The following is an 18637-nucleotide window of genomic DNA, read 5'->3' as shown; positions in this document are numbered from 1 at the left end:
GATAATTACGTCTCAGTTGTTACCCGATACGTTCATGGCGCTAATTACTCTAGAGCAAATCATTTTGATGATGATGAACCGGTGAATATCTTTGATGTTAATGATGATACAAATGAGCTAGATGCTGCTCTCTTGATTTAATTTGGGAATCTTTCTGCTGAAGAAAGACGTATTTCTGATCAACCTGTTCAAGAGAATCTTCATTTATAAGAAGAAGAAGTGATTGTTCAAGAGCCTGAACAAGCTCTTCTAATGCATGAGGAAGAAGTTGTTGAAGAAGATGTTGTCAAGGAGTCTGCTCAAGCTCCTAATAATGAAAATGTTGTGATATCCCCTATTGTGAGAACAGAGGAAGCCCAAGAGAAAGAGGCTGAAGTAACTCAGCCAGAGATTATCAGATATTAGGGGGAACCCTCCAAAGACAAAGATGCTGAAGAAGAGAGTTCCTCATCTGAGGAGGAACATAACCAATATGCAAGTTATGTCAGGCCTCTTCTATTCCCAAATATCATTGCGGAAAGTGTTCATGAAAATGTCAACAATCCTCTTCACTACTCTGGAGATCTGTATGAAAGATTTCAGAGAGCTGAAAGGGAATTGTTAGAATAAGAGCAGAATGAAGCTGGGAATGTAGCTGAGAAGGATCAACCGGAGAAATCCATGCAGATTCATACCCATTTTGAACCCATTCAGAGTATGGCAGCAGAGTCTCAAGAGAATTCATCTAACGAAGAATCCTCTGCTGAAGGTATCAAGCTTCTAAAGTCTATGACTTCTATGCTCTCATCTCTTCAGAAGAATGTGGTCTCTATGGGATCAAACATGATAAAGGCTTTGAACACCCAGAAAGAAGAGAGAAAGGAATTTTCTGAGGTTGTCAAAGTTCTTACTGAATTGGACAATACTCTGAAGAAGAACACGTATGAGACTCACATCTCAAATTCAAACTTCTCCAAATTTGAAAAGAAGCTCTACAATCGTCAATCTGAAATGATGGACCTTGAAAGGCACATCAATGATATCATCATATTGAGACTATGGATGGACTCAGCTTGATGAAGAACCAGATGGTGGAAATCCAAGGATGTTTAAGAAGAACAAATGGTGAACGACTGGAATTTGCTGACTCTATTGCAAGAAAGTTTCAAGAAAAAGAGAATGCGAAAGCCGATGCTGAAAGAGATCAACCTCGAATCACCCAAGGCGAGTCAAGCAGAAGAAGTGACGGTGTGTCAACCGACACTAGATCTAGACGAGCGCCAAACAACGATGAAAATCCTAGGACAACTAAAAGAGGCGGAGGTCGAAGCGGTGGTGATCGTGGAGGCCGAAGTAGTGGTGGTGGTCGTGGTAGGCAATCTGGCTTTGATCAAAGAGGTCGTGCCAGTGGAGGTGATCGTGGTGGTAGATCAAGTGGAAGCGGTCGTGATGGTCGTAGTCTTCCTCTTTTCTAAATCTGCTATGCGGTCAAGACATGAGCCCAACCGATCCTCGAGTAAAAAGGGAAGAACAATAATTTCTTTTCTCCTACTCTGTTTAAGTTTCTCAAACAATGCTTCTTTGATGATGTTTTGAATATTGGTTTTGGAAGTTTGTGAAGTGTGCTGTAAGTGAACAGGGTTTTGCTTATTTATATGATGAATGCGTATTTTGGTATATATATGCAGGTTTTAAATTTCATCATCAAAAATGGAGAAATTGTTGGGTCAAATTATTTTGACTAAGTGTTGAAATAGTTTGACTAAAGGGATTTTGATGATGAAATGATTTATGCTGTTTGAAGCAGGTGTATCGAAATCATATTTCATGAGACTTGGCTCTAATGAGGCTCATTAGAGCAATTTGGTATTAAATGCACAAAATTAGATGTGTAGTCTAACTTGTGGAGTTAGACGTGCGGTCTAATGGAATCCGTAATTAGACGTGCAGTCTAACTCGTGGAGTTAGACGTGCAGTCTAATATATTTGGAAATAGACGTGCAATCTAACTCGTGGAGTGAGACGTGCAGTCTAATATATTTGGAATTAGACGTGCAGTTTAACTCATGGAGTTAGATGTGTAGTCTAATATATTTGGAGTTAGACATGCAGTCTAACTTAGCGGAGTTAGACATGCAGTCTAACATAGCGGAGTTAGACGTGCAGTCTAATGTATACGGAATTAGACGTGCAGTCTAACTCAGCGGAGTTATACGTGCAGTCTAATGTATACGGAATTAGATGTGCAATCTAACTCAGCGGATTTAGACGTGCAGTCTAATGTATACGAAATTAGACTTGCAGTCTAACTCAACGGAGTTAGACATGTAGTCTAATGTATTCGTAATTAGACGTGCAGTCTAACTCGTGGAGTTAGACGTGCAGTCTAACTCGTGGAGTTAGACGTGCAGTATAATATATTTAGAATTAGACGTACAGTCTAACTCGTGGAGTTAGACGTGTAGTCTAATATATTCGGAATTAGACGTCAAGTCTAATGTATACGGAATTAGACGTGTAGTCTAACTCAGCATAGTTAGACGTGCAGTCTAATGTATACGGAATTAGACATGCAGTCTAACTCAGCGGAGTTAGACGTGTAGTCTAATGTATACGGAATTTGACGTGCAGTCTAACTCAACGGAGTTAGACGTGCAGTCTAATGTATATGGAATTAGACGTGCAGTCTAACTCAACAGAGTTAGACGTGCAGTCTAATGTATACAAAATTAGACGTGTAGTCTAACTCAGCGTAGTTAGACGTGCAGTCTAATGTATACGGAATTAGACGTGCAGTCTAACTTAGTGGAGTTAGATGTGCAGTCTATTGGATTGTGAAAGTTAGACGTGTAGTCTAACTCCTTCAGACAAGTCTGAAGTTGAACCGTAATTAGACGTGCAGTCTAACTCGTGGTGTTAGACGTGCAGTCTAATAGAAAGTGAAAGTTAGACGTGTAGTCTAACTCCTTCAGACAAGTCTGAAGTTGAACCGTAATTAGATGTGTAGTCTAACTCGTGGAGTTAGACGTGTAGTCTAATAGAAAGTGAAAGTTAGACGTGTAGTCTAACTCCTTCAAACAAGTCTGAAGTAAAACCGGAATTAGACGTGCAGTCTAACTTAGTGGAGTTAGACGTGTAGTCTAATGGTTTGTGAATGATTAGACGTGAAGTCTAATTAGTGAAAGTTAGACGTGTAATCTAACTCCTTCAAATTTGTCTAAAGTGATTTTAATTAGACGTAAGTCTAATCCCATTAGAACAGGCGGTTTAATGGATTATGCTCTTAGACGGGGATGTTTGATTTCATTAGACGAGGTCTAATGCTAAGCTTAAGTATTATGCTTGAAGCTAGCACCCGCCTACCCACGTGCTATAGCTGTACTCTACTCTTGTTCCACTTTCTAGTGAATATTAGTACGATAGCTATATGCAACCATTCAACGAATGCCACGTAAGAGAATTTCCCTCATATTACTTGTTTTGCAGATACATCTCTAATAGAATATTCGGCGCACTACGAGTTGGTGTACGGCCACGATCCTTGTGCTCAGAACCTGCTATGTACAATGGAGTCTTTCCAATGGAAGAGTGCCACATATCATTCTAAAGATTCTACCGTTAGTCTTTGCCCAGTATTTATCAAATCTCATGGACAACGGACAATCAGAGCGAAAATTACAATCTCTCGATCATCTTGCTTACTGGAATTATAGAGAGAGAAATCAAGCTTTTGAATATTCATACTGTGAAGCTGCTTTCCTGATTGTACTCTGTGTGAATCAAGAGAGAGCTAGAATTAAAAACACCGTTAGCTGAGTGATATTCTTCATCTTGTAAAATGAACAGAGTGTGTTATGTTTAATAGTGAACTAAGTGTGTGCAAACTGTATTTGATTCGAATCATATTATAGTGAATCCTTCCGCTAGTTGAAAGAAGGGGTGACGTAGGAAAGTTTCTCCGAACATCCATAAACAAACTGCTGTGTTCTTTCATTTCTGTCATCTTTTCATTCTTCATCTTGAGATTCAAACCCAAGTAAACAATTCCGCCTTGATTCTGTTTGAAGTGTTTACAAGAGTTTGCGTAGAATAGAAAGCGAATTAAATCCCTAACAAGATTTCTTTCAAACCGTTTTTCATAAGCCTTCATCAATATCTAGACCCCCGTCTCTATCGATAAAGCCGATCCTATCATGTATGAAAAGATATAAACTTACAATCTTCAACCAAATGAAGAACATTTGGTGTTCTTGGGACCAAGTCCTATAGGACCAAAGACCGTGAAAATTGACCTAGGATCGTGCCTAAGAACCGATGTTCTTGAGTCAGGACCAAGTCCAAGGACAAGTGTTCTTGAGCTAGGACTGAAAAATCCGACTGAGGATTTTTGCCTAGGACTGATATATCTGACCTAGGACCAAGACTCCTAAGTTCTAGGAGCGAGAGGTACAACTCTAGGACCGAGTATCCCAAACATAGGACGAGAAACTTAACCCTAGGCTAGTCCATGACCGGAAGGTTTTTGCACTTACACCGAGTCTCTCTAATCCTTCGACCGATGGTCCCAAGCCTCGACCGAGAGCTCCCTCGGTCTACACCGAGCCTCTCAGGTCCTTAACCGATGAAAACAGACCCAAGTCTTAGGACTCCGGTCCTAAGGCCTGTTTGGTTCCACTTTTCCAATCCCAAAATTATTTTTGTAATTTTGGAACCCTAATCCATTTCAAATAATCCCGAGAGGTATATAAATGATTTCAAAATATTTCTAGGATATTTCCCAAATAAATATTTTGACTAAGGCCTCATTTAAAGTTTATTTTTAAACACTAACATCTTTTTCTGATATTTTTCAGGTTTTTACTCAATCTTGTACAACACAGAATCGTATGTACGTACCTTTAATTAATTTTGTACAATTATTTATGTATCCCAAATCTACCCATTTTTAAGACCCCCAAACTAATAATTTGAGAAAATAAATGTTATAAATATATTTTTAGGTATCTAAACATTAAAAAAAACTAATTATTTCAATGAGTGCAGAGGACATAGAGTTAAGCCCTTTTCCGAGCGTAAATAAACAACGGATCCCTTATGTAGTGTTATTACATTTTTATATTTACACCAAAAAGATTTGTTTTTAAAATTTTAAACTAAGCGCCAAAGCTACATTTTTATACAAATCATTTTCTTAAAAAATATTTTTGACGTGTAAATTGAGGCTATATTTGAGTGCCTTTGATCAACTCAGTCCAGTCTCACTTTTAAATCAAAACCTAAAAAAAATGGAGGAACGACATTAAGGCCGGTACTTATGGAAAGGGTACATACAAAATTTTGGCGACACTACTAGGGAACATTTGATAATAAAACTCTAACTGTATAACTTTTTATTTATAAAATTTCAAGCTCTCGTAATCGTCCACCTTGAAGGATTCATCACCCAAAGGGTACCTAGGCTTTACCAAACTAGTACATCACCTAGTAGTATCTGAAGAAGTACTAGATCAGAACTCTGTACTTTTACAAATTACGTTAAGATCGATCATACCAGTCTGTTATTGAGAGATGTTGCGTGAGGAAAACCTAAGAACCCGTAATTGATTCAACCATTTGTCTTTGATACATCCGTCAGGATGCAACCTTAGCGATGTTGGGAAGAAATTCCAAACTAAACCTCAATCAAACCTTACCACACAAAACCCAGATACTTTACCCAACCATTGTTTGATATCCCCAAACAATAAAACTGTGACAAGTCAACTTGTACATGTTTATTTATTATACATGCATACATCTATAATAGATATAATAAATATCTCTAAGCATGTTTTCTTTATAAAATCAAAAAATATGTTTATCAAGTGATTATATGATCAAAGAATGACCTAATAGATAATGAAGATATGTTCCTTTGGAACCATCACTTCCACGAAACGGATTGGACTACCGAGGATACAGCCTAAACGCCTCCCTCAAGTACACTCACTTCCGAATCCATCTTAATTTTATGATGGAGATATAGCAAAAGTGGGATCCAATACACATGGACTTTATCATAGGAGATTACCTGATCTTCCCAACTATCGAAGAGTTTAGAGTTATTATGCTGATCAATAACAAGAACATCCTAAGGCTCAAGCCTCTTACCGAATCCATGTCCCTCACGTGCCTCATTCATGAGGAGTTAGGCTATACAAAGACCACAGAGAACAAGATCTTGAAAAGAACATACTTGGATCTTTAATGTTGGATAAACATGGCTACTTGGGGTGTAGATTTTCCAATTAATTTCAGTACCGCCCTGCTCACCATGACGATCATAATGGCCCACTTTCTCCTCGCCCCGTCAAGTAACCGTCCACCATCATCCAAGATACTGGAAGTGGTTTACCACCTTAGGGTAGGAAATAAGGATCCCACTAGAATTATCCTAGCTGAAACATTGCTAGGACAAAATAAATCTTATTTTACTTACTACTTAAGCAAGAGAGGAGCATCCATCATTCTATGTGTGTCATTTGAAGAAGCTAGAGTGCATACCTCCCCTAATTTTCAGTAGTGAGATGTGTGCCTCCATCCAATGCCAACGCATTAGGAGTGCCACACCAAAAGCGCTGATCCATGACAATATTTGATCCGCGAACTCCTACAGTGCTATGGCATTAAAAACATGATTTATCTGATGGATGATGAACCCATAATTGTACTTATGTATCTTGAGTGGGTCACCTCCTACTACACTAGAGAGTTGCTAAAACAATTTGGACGAGATTGTATGCGTCCTTATCGTGATTGTGTTGTTGCAATAGAGAGGCATAACGCCCATAATACTTAAGAAAGCTACCTCAAAAATTGGAATGATGTCGTCAAGATTGTTATCCCGAAAAACCAAAAAGATTATTTGGACCAAATAATGGAAGAGTAATCCACCAACAAGAAGAAGAGAACCAAGGTTCCATCACCTCTACTTGTTGTAGTAGGACTCGTTCTCCCTAAAAGTAAAAAGGAGGAAACTTTAAGCTTTACCACTATTGTAAGACAAAAGATTTAGAAACTAGTAGCTATAGTTGATGGAACAAGCAAAACCATGTAATATGGACTCCGAAATGTTGAATTATATAAAATTGGAGGTCCATATAGAAAATATACAAAATACTTATGACATGTTCATACCAAGTCATATTATTTGCATATACATTTTCTCTAGATTTTACAATTGCAATCTCTACCGTGATCGCAGTCCTCCAGTCACTTTGAATAGCACAGCTCCGCGAAGAAGACACCCTAATATTGGACGTTTGTGCGCCAAGAAATGGCCGAAGGACCTCCAAGGGTTGATACGGTATATCCGACTGAGTTTGCTGAAATGAATGCTACTTTTTAAAAAGTAATAAAATAGTTGGCAGTATTAACAAATCTATTCAGGACCAGTCATCCTTGTCATGACTGCCAAAACAATCCGTCCCACCTATTTTCAAATCGGTTAGGTTTTTTATTAATTAATTACTTAAATTATATTTTATACATAAAAGTTATTTCTAGAATCAAGTAAAATTACAACACGATTAATACAATTTTTAGTTTTATTTATTATAATATTTTAATATAGATTCAAGTATCTAGAATCATCTAAAACTATGTAAATATAGAAGTTATTTTAACTTTCTTCCTCATACTCTCATCTTATTTAACTCCTTTATCAGTCATTCATTATGAGCTTTTAAGTTTTTTTTCAATCAATATTTTGATGCTTTTAATTTTATTATATTTACTACATAATAAAATGAGAAATATTATATATTAATTTAATTAAATTGTCTTTTTTCACTATAAAGTAAATGTTAATGGACCAATTTTTTCATTCATAGAATCAACATCTAATGACCACAATTATTCCTCGAGAAAAACATATTTGTACTCTTTATCTTGTTTTAGTCAATTCATTTGATTTCGTTTATTAACACTACTCTCTTATTTTTAAAGGACTTTATTATTTAAAATAGTTAAAGAGGGGGCATATTAGTAATGATTTTATCAAGCATTAATAGGCAAGAATTTTGCATTTTAGACGAATAATACAAAAAAATAAATATGTGTTTCGAGGTTTATAATAGGTAAAAAGTATCAATAATAAGGTACATGTTTATGATGGCTTATATAGAATTATTATAAGTTAGTATGATTTTTATATACTTGTGTTTGATGTTTGTAAACATCCAATTTATTTATATCTTAATCAAACTAATTTGTGATATCGCTATATAAACCACTATAGACATATAACATAATATTAATACATATCGTTTTATAAACTTCAACAACTTGTAATTTTTTTATTGTATTTTATGTATACCTTTTTATTTCCTAATACTAAATTTATTTTCTGAATTTATGTTCTCTTTTTTAACTTAAGTATTCTTCATCTAATAAGATTCTTAAATATGAGTGATTGTGTCATTGATTGAAGAGCATCATGATTTGCTTGGGAGGGATGGAGTGGATTCTCATGAAATGATTTTGCGGATTAATTAGAATTTGATAAAAACAAAAATTATTGAGAATGAGGACTTTAAGAATCTTAATGATGTAAGACAGGTCCATTCCTAATGTTATGTTGTAAATCGTGGAGATATTTGTATTTATATTAATTTTTTTTTAGTACTTCTTCTGTGTTATATCGTTTAAAATACTTCAGATACTTTAGAAGTAAAATGTTTCATTTATTATTATTCATTTTTTTTTTTATCAATTCTCTGGATTAACTTTACAAATATGAGTTATTGTTGTCCAGTCTAGATTAATAGTAGTTCTCTCTAAATAAGATTATATTAATTGCTAAACAATTATATTTATAAGTTCAGATAAAATAAATTTTATACTTTGTGCACATATTAATTTGAAACTTGAATTATAAATATGGAATAATTTTTTTTAATCAAAATTTGACAACAAATCAAGAAGAGAATAACCATTCTTCCATTACATAGAACTTGAAATTGAAAAAAATAAATCATTATGTGTATAAAGTGGTAAAAATATTACAATACAAGAATATTAATTTTATAATTTGAATTTAAAATAAAACTTTAACTTTTTTTAAATGTTAGTTTGAATTAGAGTTTTTAAAATATTAAGTAATAGTTTTTTATTTCAAACTAAAAATAAGAGAAAGAATTGAAAAATGATTAAAATAGTGTAATATCTCACTGATAATTAGTATATTATAATTCCCAAAAAAAATTATATCAAATTAAAAATATGAAAAATTAAGGCGATATCAATTATTTGAGCTAATAAATAAAAGTCCAGCAGTTTTTGAATTAAACTCTTACCCATTTATAAAATCCCAAACATCATTGATTTCTTGTGTATAAGAAGATCATATTACATTATTTATACATAAATATGTTCACATTATATTTGTAATGAGTTTGTGCATTTCTCTCTTTGCAATATGAAAATAATCAATAAATAATATTATTCTATTATTTTAATATTTTGACTTATTTAATATAATCTACTTTTTTTTAGTAATAAATATTTTTAAATTCAACATTTGAATTAAAATAATAACAAATATTTCTCCACCAACAAGAGATATTCCTGAAATAAATAAAATGTTATACAAAATTTGTAAGCATCTTTAATAAATATTTCAAGGTAGTTACTAAACTAATTAATTTTTTATATTATTGTACAAGAATAAAACATTCATTTATTATTTAAATATTAAAGTATATAAACAGAAAAGTTTATTTGAAAAATATATTCTAAGTTGGTTCAATAGCATCACTTTCAGATTTATTTATTATTGGAAATAGTTTAGATATAATATTTGATTTAATGTAATTTTAACACCAATATTTATTATTTATAATCTTATAATTTTATAATTAACCATTTCAAGTTTTAAAAGAGAATCACCTATTAACAAACACCCTCCATATACTTACTCTTACAAAATATATACTATCAAAACTAATCATTACAAAAAAAAAATTAAATTAATTATTTTTTTAAATATTAATGAAGTCTCAAACTTACCCCTACATTCACGCAATAAGTATACGGATCTATTACTAATTTAAATGAAATATATTAATTTTACACCTATACAAATTAAGACATAAAAAATGAAAAAAATTCACAAATATACCGAAGACGATAAAGAAATTGAAGGATTTCACACTTATACATAATACACAAATAAATTCAAGAATTTCACATTTTTGCATAGTACGACAAAGAAATTAAATTGTGTTAGAAAAATTAAGTAGGTTAATTTTAACTGGCCAAAGAACTAAATTAATCTCAACTTTCATGTGCAGGAACAAATCAAACCGCATAAACCGGCTGGAGAATATATCAAAAGTAATCCGGCTCCAAATGATCAAGTCATGATCAAGAGGAACCGGCTTCAACTTCTCAACCAGGCCGGCTAGCAAGAAAGTTCTCAAATTCCAGCCGAATCATACTACGAAAAGATCAAATGGAAACTATGAATTGCACAATGACGTAAATATGACGAGATAGATATTCCTTGGGAAAATAAAAGAAGATAAGATCCGAATCAGAAGCATGAGATAAAAACAATGATGATCTGATTATCCAAGATCCGAAGCAACATCCGAATCAGACAGCCGGAACGTGCATGTTTGCCATGTGTCCAAAACTGCAAGCCGCTCACATCAGAACCTGACCGGTGGACGCATGCTTGCCAAGTGTCAGAAAGATGAAACGTGCACGCAACATCTCTGAATCGGCGTGGCTTTAGAATGACTAATCCTACGGAGAGAGAAGAAAATGACCGTTAGGACATTATTCACTATAAAAGGAAGACGAAGTGACTTCATTTAATACGTTTCTGAACATCTTAAGAGAGAGAAAGAAATCTCACGCGCGATCCTAAATAGCTGTGTTAATTATTGAAAGCGTTGTTGTATTGAATCATTGTATTACATCAGAATAAAGTGGTGTAACCGGCGAGTAGCGATTAAGGCTCGTCCGGCATTGTGTGAGTGTTGTAACATTCAAAGTTAGTGGAGATCCTTCTCATAATTTGAGAAGAATGGGTGACGTAGGAGGGTTTGCTCCGAACATCCATAAAAAATCTCATTTTGTGTCTTTTCCTTAATTTCTACTTACCTAATTTAAAACCGAACTATTACTAACCGAAACATAATCCTTAATCAAATCGGTCTATCCATCCTCTCTAACCGATCACTTACAAATATCATCCAAAGTCTTGTTTGTTGCTTCAAGCTGAAACATACATTTCCGCCCTTGAACCCGGTTCAAGAGTTTGTGACACCTTGCGTAGTGTTAAGAATGGTAGTAGTCTTTAACCGGACTATCACCAATTAGAGCATGTGTTGTGTTGTAAGCGGTCAACCTTAGAAAACCAGAACCCCGGTACTCCAAGGGCGATCCCGATCCTAATAAGTGGTATCAGAGCGAGGTTCTTAACACTCAAGAACCCGAAGAAGATGGGAAGCATGACCCACAACGACAAGCCACTGATGATAAACAGTGAAGCGTTTAGCAGTTGGAAGAAACAGATGTACCTACATCTGATTACGATGGATGATGAGATGAGCAGAGTTCTAAAGGAAGGACCGATAAAGATCAACAAGGAGATAGATGCATGGACGACTGAAGATCGAAGAAGAAGTAACATGGATAACCATTGCATAAGACACATGTATAAGGCTATAGATGACAACACACTAAACAAACTCTCAGATTGTGAAAATGCAAAGGAAGCCTGGGAAACGATCATTCAGATCCATGAAGGAAACGATAGGACAAAAGAAAACAAAATCTTGGTGGCAAGTCAAAAATATGAGAACATCAGGATGAAACCGGAAGAAAACATGAAAGAATTCAGCAACCGGTTCACCAGTGTAGTCAACGAACTACAAACACTCAAAAAGAGATATGACAACCGGGAGATAATCATCAAAGCCTTAAGATCACTACCAAGCACATGGGATATCAAGACCATGGTGATGAGGGAGTCAAGCAACCTCGGGCAGATGAAGCTGCATGATGTGTTTGAGAATCTAAAAGCGTACGAGTTCGAGATAAAGTCTCGGGTCGAAGATGAAGCATCAACATCAACCGCAACAAAAGCTCTAGTTACATCGGTGGAACCGGCGATCCATGTATCAACCATTCCGACTCCCGTCAAAAACGCTGACTAGATTAGTGAAGACGTGATGGAGATGTTATCACAGAAATTTGGGAGATTCATGAAGAAGAACCAACCACCATCTAACAACAGTTTTAATTATAACTATATTGACAAATATAATAAAAGATGCTATAACTGTGATGGTTTTGGACATTTCAGGTCGGAATGTAGGAAACTGAGAAGAGACGATCGAAAACCGGAAAAAAACAAAAACTATCAAGGCAACAACTATCAAGGTAACCGCTATCTGGGTAACAACTATCAAGGGAACGATTACCGGAGGAATGACAACCAAAGAAACTATTACCGAAGGAATGATAACCAGCAAACCGATGAAGGAAAAGAAATACAAAAGGCACTCATCGCATCCGACGGTGGAAGCGACTAGGCATATTCTGACAACGAAAATGATGAAGAAAGAGTAACCTGCTTCATGGAAAACGACGAAGAGGTATTTGATTTCTCTTCTGATGAATTTACTAAGGAAGATCTGATTTCTGCACTCAACGAAATGGTCTCTGAGTTCAGAAACATATCTGCATACATACTGACCCGGTCATAACATGAAACCGGAGAGTCAAGTGTTACCGCAGGTGAGACATGCGAAACCACGGTATGTGAACCGACTGGACTATCCTTAAAAATGAGGAGACAGTTCAACCGGTAACCAAAGAAAATGAACGAACACAATACATTACGACTGCTTGGGAAAGATTCCGTGAAGCCGTAAATCAGATGTGCAAGTATAAGAGGCACCCTAAATGTAAATTTGGTACTAGATACAAACAAAATAAATCCGCCAAACAAACAACTCTAACGGGATGAAACTCACAAAAGAAAATCTTCTTTTCGTAAGATTTGTCAAGTGCTCTTCAACCAACAGTGAGGCAGAAATTGTGATAAAACCGGAACTAAAATATGTTAGTCCAACTAACTCGGAAAAATGGCTTCATCCTGAGAGAAGGAGAGCCAACCGGTCAGGAGATAAATAAAACAAAACACGTGTACCTCAAACTCAAACTAATCGAAATCCATTATCACCACGACATAAGGCACTCTTGGGTAAAAAGCAAGAGGTTAAGCCAAATACCATTAGAACCATTACCGGGAAAGTGATCCGACTTATCAAAGTCTGAATCCCAAATGGACTAATCAACCACGGACCCAACTGAATGTGAGTACCAAAAAGGTGTAAATATTTCTTTTTTACAGGTTAGAAGAAGCAACTGGCTAAGGAACTCGGAATGGTATCTGGATAGTAGATGTTCAAGACACATGACCGACGACAGTGGATTACTAACCGACATTACTTTTGAAACCGGAGCAGTAATCACATTTGGTGACAACTCAAAAGGTAGAACTGTGGGCAAGGGTAAGATTGTCCATGGTAACCTGTCTATAAATAATGTATTGTTGGTAGAAACTTGCATTTCAACTTCTTAAGTATCAGTCAAATGTGTGATATAGGATACAAGGTTGAGTTTCATAAAAATGCATGTTTAGTTAAAAATCATCAAAATGACATTTTACTAACCGGAAACCGGATAGGGAATATCTACAAAGTTGATTGGAAAACTAAGATTGAAAACCCTGTATGCATGATAACTGGAAATGACCCAAACTGGCTCTAGCACAAACGGCTAAACCATTTGATCTTTAAAACAATAAACTTCATTTGTTCCAAGGAACTAGTTTACGGTTTCCCAAATGTCAAGTTTTCAAAAGACAAAGTATGTGCTGCATGTCAAATGGGTAAAAAATAAAGTCCTCTTTTAAGAGTAAAGGAAACTATCAATCCGAACGATGTCTAGAACTTTTGCATATGGATCTGTTTGGTCCGGTTATGGTAACAAGCATAGGAGGTATGCAATATACTATGGTAGTTGTTGATGATTGTTTTTATAAATTTACTTGGGTAATATTTTTGGCTTCTAAAAATCAAGCAACACCAAACCTGATTAAACTGATTTTGAGGATACAAAATGAAAAATCTATTCGGGTAAACAAAATCAGAAGTGATAGAGGAACCGAATTTACAAACAGTAATCTAACCACTTTTCTTGATGATTCCGACATTAGGAACGAGTTGTAGAGTGCCAAAACTCCTCAACAAAACGGCCTGGCTGAGAGAAGAAACCGAACTCTCAAGGAAGCCGCAAGGTCAATGATAGCCGATTCGGGTGTTGCTCAAAAGTTTTGGGCTGAGGCTATTAATACTGCATGTTACACTCAAAACCGGTCTCTAGTCACTAAACGATTTTCTAAAACCCCTTTTGAAATATATTATGACAGAATTCCAAATATTCGGTATTTTAGAATTTTTGGTAGTAAATGTTATGTTTACATCAACGACAAAACTCATTTGACCGCATTTGATGCTAAATCCGATGAAGGAATAATGTTGGGATATTCAGCTGTATGTAAAGCGTATAAAATTTATAATACTAGAACTTTAACAGTTGAAGAAACCTCTCACGTTGTTTTTGATGAATCGGTTAAACAAAATACTGCATTACCCTTCGACCTTCACAACAGAATGGAAAATTTCATTATCTATTCTGATGATGAAGATGAGGTTCCGGTTTATAGACGGTTTGTCAATGATCAAGCGGTTGATGCTGAACCTTAGCCTGATCAAGCTGCTTTACCGCAGAAAGTTAACTCTTTAGTGTCAACTGAAGAAATCGGTCGGCCTGACTCTGTTCAGCCTACCGATTAGTCTAACCTTGATCAGCCAACCGAACGCTTGGAATACACGTCTCGGATAAATCTCAGAAGGAATAAAAATCATCTTCTTGAACTAGTAATTGGTAACATCTCATCACCCGTCCGAACTAGGCAACAAAATTTGGAACACGATGAAAACTCAGCTTTCATTTCACAAATTGAGCCGAAAAAGGTGGATGAAGCTTTGCTAGATCCCGATTGGATCTTAGTAATGCAAGAGGAACTAAACGAGTTTGAGAGAAACAAAGTCTGGTACTTAGTTCCTAGACCGAAATACAAACCGGTCATAGGAACACGATGGGTATTCAAAAATAAACTCAATGAAGACGGTTTAGTTACGAGGAACAAGGCCCGGTTAATGACTCAAGGCTATAAACTGGAAGAAGGCATTGCTTTTGAAGAATCATTTGCTCATGTGGCTAGACTTGAAGCCATTAGAATATTTTTGGCATTTGCAGATTTCAAAAATTTCAATGTTTTTCAAATGGATGTTAAAAGCGCTTTTCTAAACGGTGAAATAAATGAAGAGGTGTATGTTAATCAACCTCCGGGTTTTAAAAAATCCAGAACACGTAAATCATGTTTACCTACTAAACAAAGCCCTTTACGGTTTGAAACAGGCTCCAAGAGCCTGGTATGATACATTAACAAAATTCTTATTTGATCAAGAGTTCACAATAGGTTCAGTCGATAAAACTCTTTTCAAATTTGAGAAAAAGGAACACATACTACTTGTCCAAAATTATGTGATAAATTCTCAAAAATGATGACTGAAAAATTTCAAATGAGTATGATGGGAGAACTGAGTTTCTTCCTAGGGATTCAGGTGACACAGATCAAAACTAGAACATTCATAAGCCAGCCAAAGTACACAGCCGAATTATTGAAGAAGTTTGGAATGGACACATGTGCTGAGGCGGCTACACCGATGAGCTCTTCCGTAAAACTAGACAAAGATGAGGATGGTCAAGCCGTCAACATCACAACATATCGAGGAATCATTGGGTCACTACTATACCTAACAGCAAGCCGACCGGACATCCTGTTCGCGGTCGGAGTATGCGGGAGATTTCAAGCCAATCCGAAGCAATCACATTATGCCGCGGCTAAAAGAATCTTAAAATATTTGAAAGAGACTCAAGATGTGGGACTTTAGTACCCAAAAGATTCAAGCTTCAATCTCATAAGCTACTCAGATGTAGACTATGCAGGCTGCAAAATCGATTGATAGAGTACAAGTGGAACTTGCTAGTTTCTAGGAGACCGGCTTGTTTCATGTAACAGCAAAAAGCAAACTTCAGTTGCAACATCAACCGCAGAGGCAGAGTACCTAGCAGCCGGAAGCTGCTGTGCACAACTCATCTGGATCCAACAGCAACTAAGGGATTTTGGTGTGATTGCTGAAGAGTCGCCAATATTCTGTGACAACACCAGTGCAATAGCGATCACATATAATCTGGTGTTGCACTCAAGAACAAAACACATTGACATAAGACATCATTTCATCCGGGAGCATGTTCAACAGAAACACATCCGGCTGGAGTACGTCTCAACTGAGCAGCAAGTGACTGACATCTTCACCAAACCGCTACAGGAAGCTAAGTTCTCTTATTTCAGAAGGACTTACTGATAGCAAGCAACTTATGCCATAATCATCAATGCATGCTTTCAACATATATTATCATGAAAAACCGGGGTATGTGTTTAGGGAGAAGCTCTCGCTTCTCAAACCGTACCTTAATAGGACATTAAATATTCAAGAATGCTAACCGGAAGGAAGTCTCCGGTTATGCCTGAAAAAATCATAATATCAAACCACATGTATACATACTGAGCAGTTCAAATGACTTAGTAAAACGGATAAGCTTAGTCCAAAGCTGAATAAATGTTGATCTGATTCAATATTTCTTCACAACGGAACAAGCTATCCTAACAAAACTGGTCATGGAAAACCAACCAGTAAAATGCATCATGGTGTCGGTAAATTGAACTTTTCCGGTTAATTTGGGACGGCTAACCGCGTTTTCATGCACACCTTGAAAAATGAAACCTATGAATCATAAAATAGTCTACCTTAATCGAGATGATGACACGTATCCATCATCAAGAGAGGAAGACTAAAATCTTGTCCATATATTTATTATCATCATGAAAATCTTTAGTAATGATTACTATTGCATTGGAACTAAACATTCTACACTTAAACAAGTTAACTCCTATTAATTAACCAATGACATCACTAAGCATGCTTAACCTACTAACCTAGCCGAACCCCTGACTATATAAACAACCTTTCATCCTTCAAAACATTTCACAAATTCACTATTCACAAAACTCTCGAGTTTAAATCCTTCACAAGAACACAAACTCCTCACCTCTCTCTAAAAAGATCTTGTTGGCCGATTTCAACTCCATCTACCAATATGAAGATCATGGCATCAAGGAAATGTTCTTAGCCCTTGAAAGAACCGGCTAAGAAATTTCTTGGAGAACAGATTCATCATCGACTACTTGGTAGTCGATGAGTTTTTCGAAACAGAAAAAGAAGTGCACCGAGACATTATCGTGGTACGAGTTTATAACCAATCCTTCCTATTCAGCGAGACTGACTTCGCTAAATATTGCGGTTTACCCATTGAAGGGGTAACCGATCTCACATACTCACCGGTGACCATTGAAGAAATGTGTCACCTATTCTCAAACTCTAACATCCCGGTTAAGCCATGGGGTGCTAAGAGCCAACTCTCTCATAAGTACTAGATCCTAAGTGAGATTCTGGGAAAATTTGTTCTGGGTAGAGAAAAGAGCTACTACTATACCCATAGTATGTTCGAAATGATGATTTCCATCACGGTCGAGACACCGGTAAACTGGTCCTAGATCATCTTCAACAATCTGAAGAAGATGATCATGTCAAACAAGACGGCTACGCTCCCCAGCTAAGCGGTTTTTGTGAAAGCTTGGACATCCACTCCGGCCCATTCGTAACTCTCCACCCGAAGCATGTGCTAACGAAGGAGAGAATCCAAGAAATGATCGACCGGTGGGAAGCGGCAAGGGCTAAGAAGAATCAAACCGCCGGATCATCCAACGTTTAGCCTCTTCTTTTTCTTTCTCTTATCAAACCGGTAATTTTGTTGTACTACCGGTTTGGTACTTTTATTAATGAAAATCTTTTATTTCTTTTTCATCAAAATCTTGAGAAAATAAAAACATTAAATACTCTACATCAAACAATATCAAATAACCTCGGAAACATAAATATTTTCTTCCCAAAAAGTATGCCTAATCCGGATAGACTAGACAACCTACTGATTATCCTTCCCAAACAGATTATTCCCTTGAAAAATGTCAAGAATTTATGACCATACATGAACGGTCTGATTTTTCAAAATATCCTCATTAAATTCACTTCAACCGCATGCACTATAAAGGGACTTCAATCCTCCTCAAGCAAATCACACTTCAGAAATATTCTTCTCTCTCTAAGCTTGAATCTTCAAACCTTTAATCATCCATTTCTCAATCTATCTTTCGAAGATGAATGCCGAAATTCGAAACACTGTCATCGTTGATTTCTACGAAATGCTGAACTCAAGATTCGAAGAAACTATCTTTTCACCCATCGTCAAATCCGATCTACAAAGATTCCTTGAAGGTTCGAACACCATCCTCGAAGAGGAGGTGTATGAATTCTTCAACAACGGACACGTATGCATTGATGGCAGCATCGGA

The 18637-nt window shown here is 36.0% G+C and overlaps 1 protein-coding gene across 1 annotated transcript; it reads left to right on the top strand.

Annotated features, from left to right (window-relative positions):
* Nucleotides 1–252: 252 nt before the first annotated feature.
* Nucleotides 253–1454, top strand: LOC124930254 (keratin, type I cytoskeletal 10-like). The gene is made up of 3 exons (XM_047470609.1): nucleotides 253–375; nucleotides 616–920; nucleotides 1052–1454. The coding sequence occupies exons 1-3, from the start codon at nucleotides 253–255 to the stop codon at nucleotides 1452–1454; spliced, it is 831 nt and encodes a 276-aa protein (XP_047326565.1).
* The last annotated feature ends 17183 nt before the right edge of the window (nucleotides 1455–18637 follow it).

This window comes from Impatiens glandulifera, chromosome 3 (assembly GCF_907164915.1).
Source record: "Impatiens glandulifera chromosome 3, dImpGla2.1, whole genome shotgun sequence".
NCBI classification, from domain to species: domain Eukaryota; kingdom Viridiplantae; phylum Streptophyta; class Magnoliopsida; order Ericales; family Balsaminaceae; genus Impatiens; species Impatiens glandulifera.
Note: the sequence above shows the minus strand (reverse complement) of the source record. Positions and strands in the feature narration are given on the sequence as shown.